The sequence below is a fragment of the Aspergillus pseudotamarii genome (assembly GCF_009193445.1).
Source record: "Aspergillus pseudotamarii strain CBS 117625 unplaced genomic scaffold BDV38scaffold_43, whole genome shotgun sequence".
Lineage (NCBI taxonomy): Eukaryota > Fungi > Ascomycota > Eurotiomycetes > Eurotiales > Aspergillaceae > Aspergillus > Aspergillus pseudotamarii.
In genome coordinates, this window is record NW_022475057.1 from 109,773 (window position 1) to 127,148 (window position 17,376).

Below are 17,376 nucleotides of genomic sequence, written 5' to 3' on the forward strand. Positions count from 1 at the left end.
TTTCCTCCGTTTTCAAGCAAACGTCTGTCCTTCCGCAGCATCCTCTGCCTTCACTGATACCCCATTTGCGTTCCTAAATCTCACTACAAGCCCTAATTCACCCAAAGAAAAGACCCCAAAGACAAAGACAGAAATAAAAAGACCCAATGGCTCCAGTGGAAATAGGCAAGCCGGTCTTCAGTGTAGACAGCCCAAAACCCACATCCCAGCACCCGTGTCTGTACGACCACACCCTGATCACCACTGACTTCGATGCCCTTAAATTCCACGCCGCAGCATCGCTCCAGCTGCAATCCGGTCATCCCCACAAAACAGCAGCACCACAAAGTGACCTCTTAATCACATCACCGTACAACGACCCCAAACACCTCTTGGATCTCAAAACCCTCGATACACCCAACCAATTGCTCGCCAAAGCCCTCACCATATTCAAACCCATCCGTGACGACTACGCCACGGCGCCGTACACGGAATCATTCAATTGGCAAGCCGTGTTTGATTTCCTACGGAACTTAGCTCAAACGAATGGGTATCGGTGGGAGACGCAGTATTTTTATGTCGTTGTTTTCCGGTCCCGACTGCAGGCGGACATCGATAACCAGAGGCTGCATGATTTGGATGCCTATTCGCATCAGGAGGCTGTTGCTAGTGGGGGTTTGCTGAAGTATTGGTTTGGAACGAAGGATGGGGAGAGAAGGAATTTGGCTACTTGTGAGTTTATTCGTTTTTTTCTTTCTAATCTATTGTGAGGACAGTTGCTGATGATGATACTAGGTCTCTGGCGTAGTCGCAATGATGCTAGGTTGGGAGGTACCGGGCCTTGGCATAAGAAGGCACGCGGTGCTGCGCGAGATTTGTACGAAAATATCACTTTTACGACACTTAAATTGGTCATTGAAGATGATGTTCGGTCGTGGAGAGTTACGGACTGGACGGATGAGGACGAATGAGAATCGGTAATGGTTGTTTTGTTTGAGATACCATAGAATGGTTTTCGCTTTTTGGTTTAGACATGGGTATTTTTAGAGCGTTCATACTAGCATTCCTTTCTCTTTTTTAATCATAGTTATATAGCAATTGAGTTCTCATCTGTAATATGTTTCTTGTCCAGTTGGTGGTCATGAAATACAGTTCGTGTGTGAGTTCCAAGAACTTGGACCGTTAGCGTACCGTAGCTGAGAGAACTTTATTTATCTATAGCCAAGAAAAAATAGAAAAAAGACAACTGGAAAGTGTTACGAACTACACATCGAGAGGAGACTTCTATAACTGTCCTGTAGGAAAGGGGGAACATGGCGAGGGATTTGTCGCAATAGGAGCAGAAAGAGGTAAGTAGGTTTACTCAAATCACATAATTATCTACTAAAATGATATGTTCGGCGCGAGGTCCGAGCACATTGCCCTTTGAGTGCCATGCTACACTTGACCCAAACATACGGAGAAAAGAATGTCTTCTAGATTATTTATGAAGATTATGAATTTGAAAGGCTTGATTTGATAATGTATGTTCAATTCGAACTAAACATTGCCGAAGAGACCGGGGACTAGGACGAAGCTGGAAATTCTACACGACTTGTCAGTTGGCCTGATGAGATGACTACAGGGATAAGTGACACCATCCACTACACTCTTGCACGGCAGCGACTGTTCAATCTTGCGCATTTCTTTCATAAATACGAGCTCTGCCTGGATGTTCCAGGACTTACTATATGTAAAGATAAAATTATATGTCTGCGACTTGAGAGAAATCGAATTTCGTTGCGGGACAAAGTAATCTCCAACAGAATTCCGGAGGTTTTGGCCGTCGAGATTTAAGCTTATGATACTATTGCGGGGACGAGTGTCGTCATTCTCAGCATGAGCACGAGGTGACATTAAGAGCTCTAGCCAATAACCATTATAAAGCCTTGAAAAATCCGACAATGATATCCTCGTCTAGGCCTATCATGCTTCCCGATAGCGCCATTCAACGCCAAATTGAGCATTGCGTGGGGTGGTAGTTATCTAGCATCTAACCGAGATAGAGTTCCTCATTCAGTTTGACAAGGTATAAATATAGCTTAAATCAGAGTAGACATGTCCGTGGATGTTCGAGGCCTTTGTAATCTACATTTTCCTACCATTTTGTTCTATAATTTCTCTTTTCCCCGCAGGCCAAATAGCAAAAGCTGTAAACCTGCCTAATGGGTCGACCGTTTTGGCACGATGGAGAAAAGGATGCCGGCATCTCCGTTCGAGAACATAACGCCACTCACGAGAGTACAATTCAAGATGGTGAAGTCAAATATACAGCGGCAGAAGGTATCAATTCCACCAGTGTGACCTACCAAGATGCCAGTGGTGCACCCGTCGAGACGGATTCGCCGTTGGGATACTCCGTCAGCTTTTGGACAAGTCTATGCCTGAATATCAATCAAATGGTCGGGACTGGTATCTTTTCAACGCGTGAGTAGGTTCCAAACCCCCCTGCTAGACTTCTTATGCTTATTTCTTCGAAGCGGCCACTATCCTTAAGGGTGTTGGTTCCGTTGGCCTTTCCATGATATACTGGTTCATAGGATATCTGCTCGCCCAAAGCACTCTTGCGGTGTATCTGGAGCTGGCTTCATACTTTCCTAGTCGTTCGGGGTCGGAAGTCGTTTATCTCGAACAGGCATTTCCAAAACCTGAATACTTCTTCCCTACAGCATTTGCAGTGAAACATGTTGTTTTCGCGTTTGGGAGTAGCAATGCCATCGTCTTTGCCGAGTACATCTTCGGAATTGCAGGTTCGGGATACACGAACTGGCAGTTAAAAGGTGTCGCCGTGGCTGCTTATACCGTTGCAACGTTAAGTTTGTGCAGCGATTATACACCATACCTGGCTATTTGACTGATAAGATGTGCAGTTGTGAGCTTAAATACCAAATGGTCCCTGAGAGTCGTTGTCTGGTTTGGGTTCATCAAGATTGCAACCTTGGTATTGTATGTTGTGCGCGATGCAAATATGGGAGACTCTACTAACTCATATATCATCACAGGATCTCAATCGCTGGACTGGTCGTACTCGGTGGGCATACAAGGGTCGAGGACCCTATGATCAACTGGCATGATGCCTGGAAAGGGACATCATCGGCAAGCGCTTACGGTGCTACTAATGCCATGATCAAGTTGATCTTTTCTTACTCTGGCTATACAAACGCTTTCAGTGTGGTTAATGAGATCAAAGTTCGTTAATGTTTTTCGAACACTTGATGATAACAAGATCTAATTACTTGTACAGAATCCCATCAAAACACTTCGTTGGAGCGCTCCATTCTCCCTGATTCTCGTCACATCACTCTATATCCTTGTGAACGTCGCCTACTTCTCCGCTGCCTCAAGGGAAGAAATCTTGAATTCGAAGCAAATCGCAGCCGGTGTCTTCTTTCAGAAGATCTTTGGCACGAATGGGGCCTCCCGCGCGCTGAATGTACTCATTTGTATAAGCGCATTTGGCAATCTGATGGCCGTTATGGTTAGCTATTCCAGAATGCTTCGAGAGACTGGAAGGTGAGATTACTAGTCTAGTCCACTAGAGGACTAGGCATGCCCTGTGGATGCATCTAGGAAGAATGCTAAATCTTCGGGCCTATAGACAAGGTGTACTTCCCTGGCCTAGATTCTGGACTTCTACAAGGCCATTTGGAACACCATTGGGGCCTTATCTTGTTCAGTGGGCCATAACTGTTATCATGATTCTTGCCCCGCCCGCTGGAGATGCCTTCAACTTCGGTCTGTGCCTCTCACTAACAATTCACATGATTCTCCAACTGACGAAAATGATCGAACAGTTGTCGACCTTTCCATCTACCCCTCGAGCATCTTTAATTTCCTCTTGGTGATCGGCCTTCTATTGATCCGTTGGCGCCGCCGCAAGCTCAATCTACCTAGGTCCGAGTATCGATCATGGGCAATTGCGATTGGCTTTGCACTGTTGGCGAACCTCTACTTGCTTGCTGCCCCTTGGTACCCGCCAACAGGGGGAGCAAATGGTGGGGACGTCAGCTTCTGGTATGCCACATATATAGTAGTCGGCATTGGACTGTAAGTAGTCTTGCACCTCGCCCATATGTTTTATTTGATTGACGTAAAATTCAGGCTTGTTGCTTGTGGCGTATACTACTACATATGGATCAAGTTGCTTCCTAAATACAAAGGATATGAGTTTCGACAGACCGTGTTGGAATTCAACGATGGATCTGTTGCGCATAATCTTGTCAAAGTTCCTGTTGCAGAGCTGGCGCGCTGGGATGCGGAGCATGATGCCGTTGGTCGTCTGCGTCGCCGGACGACATACCAAAGCAGCACTGAGATTGATGAAGATAAGTCGAGCGAGCAAAAGAATACCCCTTGAAGTGCATGATGAATGTTGCCATAAGAGATACAATGAACGATGCATAGATCTGAATCTGTCGTCATGTTGTACATGAGGAATGTATATAGGTATAGCAGGCAGCAAAGTATTGGACTTGTCTTTCTGTTGCTCTTTGTGATACAAGCCTCTCAATAGGGGAAACCGGTGGCTATATGTAGCGGTCATCACGTGCAAACCCTGCGTACTGGTTAAGATGAGAAGCGATTTGCTTTGTGTGTCTTGAAGGGTGTGAAACAGCCTTAGGCATCACTGTGAGAGCCTGGTTGGTTGGAGGGATGTGCCTGTGCCACATCCATGGAATTGGTCCCCGACTTCGTTTGAAGCCCGACTGATTCTCCTTCCAGTTCTCACTCTCACTCATCCGATTCTCTGGCACTTTACATCATCTTGGCATAACCAACCCCTAAAGTTATCAAGGCAACAATGCACTGACTGCCATCTTTGCTTTAGAACCGGTCAGGAGATCTTCTTGCCTACACCCATTTGAACCATTTGATGCACTACATCTTAACAGTCACAACACGATTAGGATTCTTTTTGAAGCTTTTCCCTGTGAGATCTCTGAAGTCCCGTGCCTTTTAGTCCTGATATAGCTTGTTTGCGCTTATTGTGGAAGCTAGTGAATGCCTATGCTGTGTTCCCGCGGTAATTCTAGCCATTGCAGAATCACCAAACCTTCGATTTTCTTCCTTTACTTTAAATACACACATCGCACATACCTAAGCTACAGCCGAAGTATTTAGGCCACTCTTATTGATTGCTATTGTGATACTGGGGGCGCCGCTTTGCGCGGCATGCGCGCGTCTCATCTCAATCTTCCTGAGATACATGAATATCAACTGACGAAATGCGACCGATCCCACTGTTCTTCTACCTAATTGTGCTGCTTGCTTCGCAGTTGGTAACAGCTGACGAATATATCGAGTCTAGAGCACTGAGTTTGTGCTCCAACAGTTTGGAATTTACAGCGACGTACTTCAATGTGAGGTTCACGCCGAAGAATCGTACTATCGCATTGAGCTTTAATGGAAGGTCATCAATATCTGGCAAAGTCATCGCCGAGTTGATTATTACCGTTTATGGCTACACCGCGATGACCAAGGTGTTGAATCCTTGTGATATGGATCTAGAAGGGCTTTGTCCGGTGAGGGCCGGGGAGCTCCCGGTGATGAATACCAACATCAAAGTACCTGACTCAGTAATTTCACAGATCCCTGGTGGGTGGATATCCATGATGTACAAATGTCTGCATAGGGTTTCTTGATTCCCTAACTATGATGCTGCAGGTATTGCCTACACTGTCCCCGATCTAGATGCCTCCGTGCGCGTTTTCATCAACTCCTCCGACACAGGAAGGAGTATTACTTGCCTCGAAGCAGAGCTTTCCAATGGCAAAACAGTTTATCAGCCCGGGGTTGGTTGGACGACGGCTATAATTTCTGGTCTGGGTCTGGCTGCCTCTGCAGTCACCTCTGCGCTTGGTCACTCAAAAGCCGCCACACACATAGCAACTAATGTGCTCTCGCTTTTTGGATTTATGCGGTCACAAGCAATGTTTGGAATGTCATCAGTTCACATGCCTCCGATTGCTCAGTCGTGGACTCAGAACTTCCAATGGAGCATGGGTCTCGTTCGTGTTGGCTTCCTGGAGACCTTGTGTACTTGGTACCAGCGATCCACAGGTGGACGACCTTCGACACTCATTGTCGACCATTCCAAAAAGTCGATTCAAATTCTCAAAAAGCGCTTTCATGGCACTTTACTAAAACGAGCTGCTAAATCTGGAGCAGGTATACATAGAAGCATTGTGATACGCGGCATCCAACGTGTCGGGTATAAGGCAGGAATCGAAGTGACCAACATCTTTCTGACAAGCTTGATCTTCTTCATCTTCTTTGCCACACTTGCAATGACCTGTGTCGCAATATTCAGAGTTATCTATAAGTCCCTAGTCAAGTCTAGGAAGATCAAAAACGATGAAGTCAAATGGAACTTCATTACAAAGGGAATTCTATTCCTGGTAATCCTGATTGGGTACCCTCAGATATGCATACTGTGTTTGTGGGAATTCACTCAACATGATTCTCCTGCCGAGGTTATACTTGCCGCCGTCGTGCTCTTGACTACCACAGTTGCCATAGGGTTTGCAACACAAAAGGTCGCCCGTCTGGCGAAACAATCGTTGAAATTGTACAGAAACCCCGCATACATTCTCTACACCGACCCTGCCTGTTTGAATAAATGGGGCTTTTTATACGTACAATATCAAGCGAAGGCTTACTACTTCATTATGCCAGCCCTTGCCTACATCATAGGGAAGTCCATGTTTATCAGCCTGAGCCAAGAAGCCCCTGTGGTGCAGACTATAGCATTGGTAATAATCGAGGCTTGCATGTTGATCTCCGTCAGCATTTTGAGGCCCTGGATGAACAGGAAGACTGACATATACAATATTTCAATCGCAGCTATCAATTTTGTTAATGCTATCTTCCTGCTCATCTTTTCAAACGTCTTCAGCCAACCTGGCATTCTGACAGGCGTGATGGGAGTTGTTTTTTTTGCCTACAACGCAGTGTTCTCACTAGTCCTCCTGATCCTCGTGTTGATTGCTTCCACCTACGCTGTCCTATCGAAAAACCCAGACATTCGATATCAAGCAATGAGAGACGATCGGGAGTCATTTATTAGGTCACAATCTCAACATCAGCTGGGTACCGAGTTGGATGCCTTAGGTGCCGCTGCTCGCGGTGAAAAGCATTCCAATCACGACAAGTCCACCCCAAGTTTAGTTGATACCCTAGACAGGCATGAACATAGTAACGAGCCTAACGGTGAAGATGCACCTGAGGCGGATCAGCCCTCGTCGGGCATTCTTGGGAGTGAACCTCTGGGGTATCAAGGTCACCTCCCCAAAGCTCCGGCCGGTCAAGCATATTGTCACCAGAAAGGCCGCTATAGACCCCCTGCACACCCCGGTGGTACATTGCCTACAGAAACTGGCAGGTCTTGCAACAGCCCGAGTCCATGGAAGAGAGGAGCTGGATAAGAATGAAGCATTGGGACTTTAGAGCAGGCGCCCTTCTTTACCTGTTTGCTATTATTCTTGGCTGTCATATATTACGTTTAACTTGAAGTATGCAACTGGCATACTATCTAGCTATCCAATGATTCGTAGGCATAAGTCCATTACTACTGTTTGCTTTCACCAACTATGTAGTGTTTAAGTATCAATCATCATTAATCATCATTCTAATTTTATTGGTCAATCGAGATGATTATTACTCGACGTGACCACCTGAGACCGATGGTGGTCAACGTCACTGAGATACCTTGGTTACATCAGCCAACTTTTCTTTGTAGTCATGATTGTTGTAGGCGCCTGGAGGCCTAGGCAGCCAAACATATGATCTACGCAGAACAAGTGACTCTGTATTTGCAGACTTATAGTAAAATAATGCTCAATTCGGACGTCTCCACTTCCCATACATCCCCCCTTAACCACCATAAAGGTCTTGATCACTACGGGACTGGGATTTACTATACACTAGACACACGCCGCAGTTCCATTCTCCAAACTGTCGGACAAGCCGACGCATTTGATTAAAAAAAAAAAAAAAAAAAGGAGGTACCAAAATTTGCTTCGAGGTCCCGAGGGTCCTGAAGACTCGGCCTACTCAGCTAGGTTTCCCTACTCGAAGTACCAGGATATACCTGGACGGCACGCAAAGAGGAGCTGAAGAGGAGAAGAAAAGAAGATGAATCCATAGGTGAGAGCGAGGCTATTTATTCCCAGAAGTGCCGTGTAGTTGTTCTTTCCAATACTAGAAATTTCAAGGAGCCTTGAATGGGAGGAGTGTAGATGGACGGAGTTTCGATGGAGTACCCGCAGCACACTGCTAGCTCATCTAGACCTATATAGGTATAAGGTACCGTCGTTAATATTTCGTCCTACGGGGCCATTGGCCGAGTGGTCAAAATGGCCAGTCGAAAGGTTTTTTTTTTTTTTTTTTTTTTTTGCTTACCTGCCATACCTTACCTTTTCCGGGTCCGAATCCAGCCTCCTTCTTAATGTTTCACACTCTCGAGTATCTATATTTTGATATGTATATACTTGTTGCGACTTGAATAAATAATATAATACACGGAGAGAAGTAGCGTAGAATGGATCTATTGTGGATCCACTCTAGCCCACTCTTTGAACTAACTAGGTCACGTGAGTCGTTGGTGGCCATGCGTTGAACAATCGTTAGATGAAGATACCGCTGAGATATGGAATCAAACTATAATCGGATTTGAACTCATTTGAGATAACATCTGGTGGTATTTAATGACTATACTGCTGTACGGTCTAAGAGGTGAGCAAGGCATGACGCGGTGATATGCCCGTTTAACTACTATTGCTGCCGCCTACTGTGTAGGTTTTCTAGAACTATGCGGGAGTAGATAGTCCGATAAGATCTCTGCCGAGAGTCTCTAAGTTGATGGTTATCTATGTTTTTATCTAAAGCTCTATTGGAGTGGATCTGCTGCCATGTTTCCTTAGGCGACTTTTAAAAAAAAGGTTGAGTATCCTCATGGAAGGGAAAAGTATATATCATATTCGCTTATAAACATAACACAGACATCTACAATTAGTACAGACTTTCGGGCTTAAACATCTATCAAGGCTGTAGGACCTTCTCTGGGTTTCCTTCACTTGCACTATTACGGACATAGGGACCTCCAAGAGTTCCAAAATCCCATCTATATACGAATCATAAAGCGATAGGTTTTGGTTCCTAACCACAAAAGGAAGGTATCTCACGGATCCCACAAATAACCAACCAACAATTCTAATCCGATCATCAGCTGCCGAATTTCCGAGACTAAACGCCCCTACTCGGCCCCTTCTCGAGCGAATTCTGTATACGGATGAGCACTTTATTCATCTAAATAGGAATAGTTACCCGCCAATTGTGGGGTCAGACTCCACAGGGTTCTGCAACGGGAATTGTTGCCCGCCTATGTGGAGAGCACCCAATGGGGAAATATTGCCTCGTGCAGCAACCAAGGACAGCTTCGCGGCATGCTACTGGTGATAACGCGACACGACTTCCTTATCCGATGCGGGGCAGGGTGGAACACGATGACATTTGCAATCCACGGTCCCTAACTGGGTTGACGAGGGGCAGAATCTATAAAGACAGGGTCGAATCCAGGTCAACATGGGCTCTACTGCAATTTCCTTAAACTATCATACACACTCTTCAACATGCCTGGAGTGCTAGTCGAGACTACCCTGTCCGTCAACGACGGTCCGTTGACCTCTGAGAACGCAACTTACCTGCGTCCCTCTGACCCCAACCTCCCCGTCGAGGAACTCCGCAAGCGTTACAATGAGGACGGCTACCTTTTCCTGAAGCAGGTGCTGCCTCGCGAAGATATCCTGGAAGCCCGCAAGGCCTATTTCGAGTACCTCGCTCCCACCGGGGTTCTGCAGGAGGGTACTGAGCCCGTAGAGGGAGTCTTTAACCGGACGAAATCGATCGACGATTATCCCGGCATTGGAGCCGGCCATGTGGGCGGGAATGGCCGCCCCGGTGGAGACAACGCGGCGCAGTTTGTCGACAAGGCTATCGAGGCCCATTACAAGGACTGGTACACTAAGAACGTGGTGAACCACCCCGCTTTGTACGATTTCATCGCCAAGTTCACCGGCTGGGGCAAGGACACTTTGACCTTCAAGCGGACGCTTCTGAGAAACAATATCCCTGGCTCGAAGCCGATTGGTGTTCATTATGATCAGATCTTCCTTCGCTATGGAGAGCCGACGGCTGTGACTGCTTGGGTACCTATTGGTGATATTAAGATTAACGGTGGCGGTTTGATTTATCTCGAGAATGGTATGCGCGCCGGAACGTGGAGTATACGATCACAGACTGACAATATGTAGGTGACTCCATCGGCCAGAAGATCGAAGACGATTTCACGGCCAAGGCATTGAAGGCTGGTCTGACGGAAGAAGAGGCCAAGTCGGCCTTCAACTCAAACATGATGTCTACCGGTCTGCTTTCGGAGTTCCCGGCTGAGTTTGCTAAGGAACACGACCGGCGCTGGCTTGTCTCGGCCTACGAGGCGGGCGATGTGGTCTTGCATAAGCCTCATGCCGTAAGTCCCATTATCTTTACGTTGATAACGTCTGGAACATTGACTAACGGACTCTCAAGATCCACGCGTCAACTATCAACAATGACGAGGATAACGTCATCCGTCTTGCAACTGATCTGCGATTCTGCGATTCCTCGAAACCCTATGATAAGGTTTGTTTCCTGCTCGACCGACTTTTATGATAGCAGCTAACGTCTCGCAGAGATGGATGAACCACTACAGATTTAACGACGGCGTTTGAAATGGAGGATTATTTGAGTTTCATTGTTCACTCTTACGGCCGTATACCAGTATTTTAATGCATGAACTTTTTCTTTTTTTTACGAGAAATACTATATCTATGACCATCTGCAAGTGGCAAGTTCAATTTGAACCGAGAATGCACCGGCAGTAAGGGTATAGCATACACGAAATAAATATATCCACATACCCATTCACCAACCCGCATCTAACCAGGGAAGCCATTGACAGCAGACCCTACATTCTAGACAGATTCTCCAAACGTACAATGGCAAATTCTGACATCATTAGTACTTCCCTTTTCTTGTCATACCTTGGGAATAAGAGCATACTGCTTATCATCACAATACCCACCCGTCCATCCCGGGCCTTGATTAATGCACTAAACCGAATTGATTAGCCTCTACATCGTAAGTCGCCGAATGGGAACAAAAATACAGTAACACGACATGCCATATCGGCAGCCTCATCCCCTCCCTGAATCTGGCAGGATGAGTTGGCGCTCAAGATGACATCCCGGAGGGGTATGCCCATCGCGAGAGAAGCGAGGGCAGCCGAGGTAAACAAACGAAAGAGCTTCATGGTCTATGATTTAAGAGAGAGGTATACGAAGTGTACAATCAAGTCTGAGTAGGAGAAGTGAAAGAGTTCTGACGGATAGCTTTTACGGCCAGTGCATCCGCGGTGACGTTATGCTTAATTGGCATTCTTGAGGTCGCCTGGAATGCGAGCGTTCGCATTCGGGGATCTACGGTGATATCGTGCAGATCTTGGCTGCTATCCGCGTACCCCTCGCGTCTTCCCCGCCATGGTTTGTGGTATGTTGACAGATGAATGAATCATGGTTTGTACCTTGCACTACTCTGGAAGACATATTGAGGCACATTTGGATAAGGCTCTAGCGTTTTCTACTTTCCGCGGTTATCATCTTGGTGAATTGTTCCATGTTCCTCATTGCTTAAATCCGAGCAGCAAATCTAGTATTATGTCAGATTTTGGTGCATTGGTAGCTCCAATTGGACCTGAGTTCTGATCCCTTGTCAATCAGGACATCAGGATCTGGTAGATTTCTTCGTCAATGCCCAACAACTTGCATTGGAGAAGGGGAGAATATAAATGCATGGGGACCTTTCGGGGTTGAAGGTGTCAGAGCGCATGTGACAGGTTTGATAGGTCATTGGTTGGCCGTTTGCTGAGGCACCAATCTTGAGGTCAGGTGATTAAAGTTTAACATCGACAGGCAGTGGGTATAAATGCCAGATGGATGGTAGGCATTGTATGAAATACATTATAGAGAACAAGGAAATGCCCATCTTTGAGTGACAATTGCAGCCTACGAGGCAATTTAATTTCCAGTTGACTCTTACTAGCACCTTCGACAGGCTGTGCATAAGACCTGTCTGGTCTTGTTGATAGACGCTAATCAATTTGTAGTCCGGAACTACAGTTAGTCCGGGAGAGAAAATCAGCAGCCCCGCCAGGCCAGGGCCGCCAGTCCCTCCTCGGCGGCCCCTCTCCTCTTTTGATTTTGCTGTTGCTCCTCTCCCTTTTAATTCTTCTCTCCCCTCCCCCCAAATCCACTCTTCTTCTCCTCTTCCATCCTCTCATACCCTTTTTTTATACACCTCTCAGTATGTACTGTCCACCGCCTTGTTTTTCCCTCGAAGATACCCATTGCTAACAGCGTTCAACAGTACCTCTTCCCATCATAATATCAGCAACCATGGCTGCTCCCGCTCACAAGTTCAAGGTCGCCGACATCGTACGTGTCTCCAAGGTGCCGAATATACTGTCATGTTCAGATTGTTGACCATTCCCTAGTCTCTGGCCGCCTTCGGTCGCCGCGAGATCGAGCTTGCCGAGATTGAGATGCCCGGTCTGATGGCCATCCGTCGCAGATACGCCGCTGACCAGCCTCTCGCCGGTGCCCGCATTGCTGGTTGTCTCCACATGACCATCCAGACTGCTGTCCTCATTGAGACCCTGGTTGCCCTTGGTGCCGAGGTTACCTGGACCAGCTGCAACATCTTCTCCACCCAGGACCACGCCGCCGCTGCCATCGCCGCCGCCGGTGTCCCTGTGTAAGTACAGGAACAACATGCCCCAACTTCTCCGAGCCTAACGTATTTTAGCTTCGCCTGGAAGGGTGAGACCGATGACGAGTACAACTGGTGCTTGGAGCAGCAGCTCTCCGCCTTCAAGGATGGCAAGAAGCTCAACCTCATCCTCGATGACGGTGGTGACCTGACCTCTCTCGTCCACGAGAAGTACCCTGAGCAGCTCAAGGACTGCTACGGTCTCTCCGAGGAGACCACCACTGGTGTCCACCACCTTTACAAGATGATGAAGGAGAACAAGCTCCTCGTCCCCGCCATCAACGTCAACGACTCCGTCACCAAGTCCAAGTTCGACAACCTCTACGGTTGCCGTGAGTCCCTCATTGACGGTATCAAGCGTGCTACCGACGTCATGATCGCTGGTAAGGTCGCCGTTGTTGCCGGTTACGGTGACGTCGGCAAGGGCTGTGCTCAGGCTCTCCACAGCATGGGTGCCCGCGTCCTTGTTACTGAGATTGACCCCATCAACGCCCTCCAGGCCGCTGTTCAGGGCTTTGAGGTCACCACCATGGAGAAGGCCGCTCCCCTCGGTCAGATCTTCGTCACCACCACCGGTTGCCGTGACATCCTTGTTGGCAAGCACTTCGAGGTCATGCGCAACGATGCCATCGTCTGCAGTAAGTAGCAATCGCTGATCACTCGGGCCTGAATACATACTAACAAGACTAGACATTGGTCACTTCGACATTGAGATTGACGTTGCCTGGCTCAAGGCTAACGCCAAGTCCGTCCAGAACATCAAGCCCCAGGTTGACCGTTACCTGATGGCCAACGGCCGCCACATCATCCTCCTTGCTGAGGGTCGTCTTGTCAACCTTGGCTGTGCCACCGGTCACTCTTCCTTCGTCATGTCCTGCTCCTTCTCCAACCAGGTTCTCGCCCAGATCGCCCTCTTCAAGGCTGAGGATGCTGAGTTCGGCAAGAAGTACGTCGAGTTCGGCACCACTGGCAAGAAGCCCGTCGGCGTCTACGTCCTCCCTAAGGTCCTCGACGAGCAGGTTGCTCTGTGCCACCTTGAGCACGTCAACGCTGAGCTCTCCAAGCTCACCCCCGTCCAGGCTGAGTACCTTGGTCTCCCCGCCGAGGGTCCCTACAAGGCTGACCACTACCGCTACTAAACTCCTTCTTTCCGTTTGTTGTTGATTGGTATACCCTAACCTAGATTCTTTTCAACATTATCACGATGTTACGAATAACATAGAGTTCCATTTAACTTGGGCTCAAAAGTATTTTGTCTTCAACGGCAATAAAAGTGGCATATATGGGGGTTATTACGGATAGTGTTTATGGGTCGGCTTGCCTATTTTGCATTCAACAGTGCGTACTGATGGGTCATGTCTTAATGCGATGCGTTTGGCGATTAGATGAGAGCCAGACCGAGGCCATGCTATAGAGCATTTAAATAATAAAACAAAAACAATTGCCTCAAATTTGAATGAGATTTGTAGACTTGTGACATCCAGAAATGGGACAATGACTTCATTGTTATTGGGATATCGTTCTGTTTGTTAGCCGTTTGCTCTTCGGATAGTAGTGTACACCTAAACACGAAGCTCTATGTGTCGACCCTGCAGTACCTTTTGCCGCTTAAGCAAATGAGACTAGTTACCTCCATGTTTCACAAGGCTTCATATAAGCTGTATATTATATTGCTAGAAAGACAGACCTGAAGATGACAATGGAAGTATCGGTCGTTTCTGTTGCTTATTTAACGCCCTGCAATGAACATGTATAGACCAATATTGGGTTGCGTAGGATGGTATACTAAATGGGAAAGTAGACATCAACTTTTTATGACATGAAGATCGCAAGACAATTCAACTCCGGTAGAGGGCCCTCTTCTATGCAACATTACCACACATGTGGACTTTCCAGATATATGTGGCGGAGGATAAAGGAAAAGAACAAGAAAAAGAATTAAATATATAGAGATGGACGTTGGACTAATGCCCAGACCCAGGGTAACTTCAATGACTATCCTGGATGAAATATGCTTCCTTCACCCATCATCCCTGACCCCAGACAAGGACTAATAGTCATCAAAAATCATCCTCAATTCAGCTAAATGCCCGTACTAAAACGGAAGACATTTGTTCAAATCTGCCGTAAGCTGCGAGAGTCCTGCTTGGTTTATCAGATCTTTCAGAGGTCCCTGAACCTGTATACAAACATTAGTGAGATAAGCTTAATATACCCATTCTGGTATTACTCACGCAATTGGTTAATTCGGAGGGAAGTCGGTAAATATTCCAAAGATAGATGCGTTGGACAGCTTCGGTCACACATGGTTCAATTTTTTGCAAGTCGTAGCACAGATCAGTGCCACTACACAATGCATTAACTTTATTCTACACAGTACTCTTGGTACATTCAAGGATATCTTCAGCAGCACCACGCTCCTCGAGGTTGTGAACTGGTGTAGCCAAGGTAAGGCCTACAACAGCGAGCGAAAACAGTGCCTGGATCTTCATCTTTAGATGCTGTTGGGTAATCGTAACTACGAAGGTGGAACTGAAACTGATTTCCGAATAGAGAAAGATATGGTTGCGTGTGTGGTATCAGGAGCGTTGTAAAAAGGCTAGTAAGAGAAAAGAGAGAGAGATGGTATGTTTAAAACATAAAAAAAAAAAAAAAAAAAAAGGAAACCTGCAGATGCAGTAATGGCGCCGATGTGTATACCCTGACTGCAATGCCTTAGGTATAAGAAGGTTCCATAAAAAGATCCACCCCTTCTAGCTACATAGATCGGCATTTGGTAAAATTAAATGTAGGTTTTGGAAAAATGCCATACTGGCTTCAGGAATAGTAAACAATTTGACTTGATGAATCTGCTAAATTCTGACCTAATATCCAATCATATTTCGACTGGGCAAGAACCATGGAAAATGATCTTTTCAAATTCCCGATTAGCGCATATGCAAATACTACTATATGGATACCAATCTATTAAGATCGGCGATTTGTTGACAGAAGCGAGCTCATTATGGGGTAGGGTTGGACTTCAAAGTCATTTTACGAACACTGGGGCACAAAGTTCAATAGATCCATCAGTCGCCGAATAACTAATCACTTCACCGGAAAGAGTCTTCCTTAACAAAGATTGGATGTGGGCTGTGGACTGAGTACTCCGGGTGCAAAAGTGTATCCCCCCTATTTATGATTCATGAGTTGTATATGTACATGCTAACCTGCAATAGTATGTGTGCTGTAGGGTACGTCTTACGGAGTATATTCCTGGTCTTCAGATCCGCCGATCACGATAATCTTCCTGGGTCTGTACAAGTCCCCACTTAAAGCTCCTGGAAAATAAATACCCACAGCTCCAGCTCATGTTTTCGCGCCACACGTGTTTAGAAATTAGCAATCATGCTTCTAAGAATGCCCCAAGTTGACATCTATTGATAGTATTATTAGGTAACACAGACACTTGAATTAACTCCATTTTCTCAAAGGTCTCCCACGTGGAATCTAATTATCAGGGGTATCTTCGTATATAAACATTCGTTAGAAGCTTCGCTCAATTATTTCAATAACAGTACTCAATGAAATGACAGAAAATTGCTATTACAGAAAAGGTGTCCCTAAAAGGCTATCTATACCTATTCCTTTACTCCCTATGAATCGTTCCATTTCCCAAGCAAGGACTATTAAACATCCAAGTATCACCCTCAATTCAAATAATTGGTGCACTCGAATGACAGCTAGAATGAACACTCATCGCATTCTTTTCGATCGATTGGTACAGTCCGGGCACACTAGGCACTCCGTCTCCTCCCTGTAGGCCTTCATACTGTATACAAACATTAGTTAGATAAGCCTTATATACTTCCTCTGGTGCTACCTACACATATATGAAATTGATCTCGCAGATGTTTGGTAATCTGGAAAAGTTCAAGAATGTTGCTGGCCTTGCCACCAGCTCTGGCCATACAAGATGCCCACTCCTCCCGGAGGGTGCAGTCGTCAGGACGGGCTGCACACGCGTCATTAACTATTTTCTGTATGGCATCGGTGACACATTTGGCGTAAGGGATATCATCGCGCTCCTCGAGGTTCTGGATTGGGCTAGCAAAGGCGAGGCCAACAGCGGCGAGCGAAAACAGTGTCTGGATCTTCATATTAAGATAATGCTAACTAATCTCAACTCGAGGTGAAACTAGGATTTCCAATGGAAAAAGAAATATATGAGTATGCCAAAGACGAATGAGAGAAACGAAAGATGGTATGTTCAAGAAACAGCAGATCCAGACAGCAATGGCCTAGATCTTTATACCTTTTGACTGCAATTGCCTCACACAGGAGAAGATCCCACAAAAGACCCACTACTTCTGGGCCACATAGATTTGTATTTGTTCAATGAAATATAAGTTTAACAAATGCCATACTTGCTTCAGGAGTAGAATTTTGACCAAATAGCCAACAACTTTAGACTTGGCAAGAACCATGGGGAAATGATCGTGTCAACTTCCGATTAGC

General features: G+C 46.3%; 6 protein-coding genes across 6 annotated transcripts; 5 read left to right on the forward strand and 1 right to left on the reverse strand.

Annotated features, from left to right (window-relative positions):
* Positions 1 to 146: 146 nt before the first annotated feature.
* On the forward strand, positions 147 to 950 carry BDV38DRAFT_284883 (uncharacterized protein; the record flags this gene model as incomplete). Its single annotated transcript, XM_032060366.1, has 2 exons — positions 147 to 711; positions 775 to 950. The coding sequence occupies 2 exons, from the start codon at positions 147 to 149 to the stop codon at positions 948 to 950; spliced, it is 741 nt and encodes a 246-aa protein (XP_031911508.1).
* A 1,233-nt stretch (positions 951 to 2,183) lies between these two features.
* On the forward strand, positions 2,184 to 4,375 carry BDV38DRAFT_272795 (high affinity methionine permease; the record flags this gene model as incomplete). The annotated part of the gene is made up of 8 exons (XM_032057554.1): positions 2,184 to 2,445; positions 2,499 to 2,834; positions 2,889 to 2,964; positions 3,021 to 3,207; positions 3,263 to 3,531; positions 3,617 to 3,753; positions 3,813 to 4,065; positions 4,120 to 4,375. The coding sequence occupies 8 exons, from the start codon at positions 2,184 to 2,186 to the stop codon at positions 4,373 to 4,375; spliced, it is 1,776 nt and encodes a 591-aa protein (XP_031911509.1).
* A 759-nt stretch (positions 4,376 to 5,134) lies between these two features.
* Positions 5,135 to 7,474, forward strand: BDV38DRAFT_294618 (transient receptor potential ion channel family protein). Its single transcript, XM_032062533.1, has 2 exons — positions 5,135 to 5,613; positions 5,683 to 7,474. Exons 1-2 carry the CDS (start codon positions 5,244 to 5,246, stop codon positions 7,440 to 7,442), a joined length of 2,130 nt encoding a protein of 709 aa, XP_031911510.1. The 5' UTR covers positions 5,135 to 5,243; the 3' UTR covers positions 7,443 to 7,474.
* A 1,909-nt stretch (positions 7,475 to 9,383) lies between these two features.
* On the forward strand, positions 9,384 to 10,813 carry BDV38DRAFT_294622 (uncharacterized protein). The gene is made up of 4 exons (XM_032062534.1): positions 9,384 to 10,278; positions 10,329 to 10,543; positions 10,603 to 10,695; positions 10,746 to 10,813. Exons 1-4 carry the CDS (start codon positions 9,648 to 9,650, stop codon positions 10,782 to 10,784), a joined length of 978 nt encoding a protein of 325 aa, XP_031911511.1. The 5' UTR covers positions 9,384 to 9,647; the 3' UTR covers positions 10,785 to 10,813.
* A 1,693-nt stretch (positions 10,814 to 12,506) lies between these two features.
* BDV38DRAFT_284887 (adenosylhomocysteinase) lies at positions 12,507 to 14,018 on the forward strand (the record flags this gene model as incomplete). Its single annotated transcript, XM_032060367.1, has 4 exons — positions 12,507 to 12,545; positions 12,605 to 12,864; positions 12,916 to 13,517; positions 13,570 to 14,018. 4 exons carry the CDS (start codon positions 12,507 to 12,509, stop codon positions 14,016 to 14,018), a joined length of 1,350 nt encoding a protein of 449 aa, XP_031911512.1.
* Positions 14,019 to 16,573: 2,555 nt separating this feature from the next.
* On the reverse strand, positions 16,574 to 17,018 carry BDV38DRAFT_284888 (uncharacterized protein; the record flags this gene model as incomplete). The annotated part of the gene is made up of 2 exons (XM_032060368.1): positions 16,574 to 16,690; positions 16,746 to 17,018. The coding sequence occupies 2 exons, from the start codon at positions 17,016 to 17,018 to the stop codon at positions 16,574 to 16,576; spliced, it is 390 nt and encodes a 129-aa protein (XP_031911513.1).
* Between the last annotated feature and the right edge of the window lie 358 nt (positions 17,019 to 17,376).

What these genes read in the sequence shown, in the direction of transcription:
- BDV38DRAFT_294618 (XM_032062533.1), top strand. Translation starts at nt 5,244, where the DNA reads ATGCGACCGATCCCACTGTTCTTCTACCTAATTGTGCTGCTTGCTTCG. An exon ending in AGTAATTTCACAGATCCCTG is followed by an intron (nt 5,614 to 5,682) that starts GTGGGTGGATAT and finishes ATGATGCTGCAG; the next exon opens with GTATTGCCTACACTGTCCCC.
- BDV38DRAFT_294622 (XM_032062534.1), top strand. Translation starts at nt 9,648, where the DNA reads ATGCCTGGAGTGCTAGTCGAGACTACCCTGTCCGTCAACGACGGTCCG. An exon ending in TTTGATTTATCTCGAGAATG is followed by an intron (nt 10,279 to 10,328) that starts GTATGCGCGCCG and finishes GACAATATGTAG; the next exon opens with GTGACTCCATCGGCCAGAAG. An exon ending in TCTTGCATAAGCCTCATGCC is followed by an intron (nt 10,544 to 10,602) that starts GTAAGTCCCATT and finishes CGGACTCTCAAG; the next exon opens with ATCCACGCGTCAACTATCAA.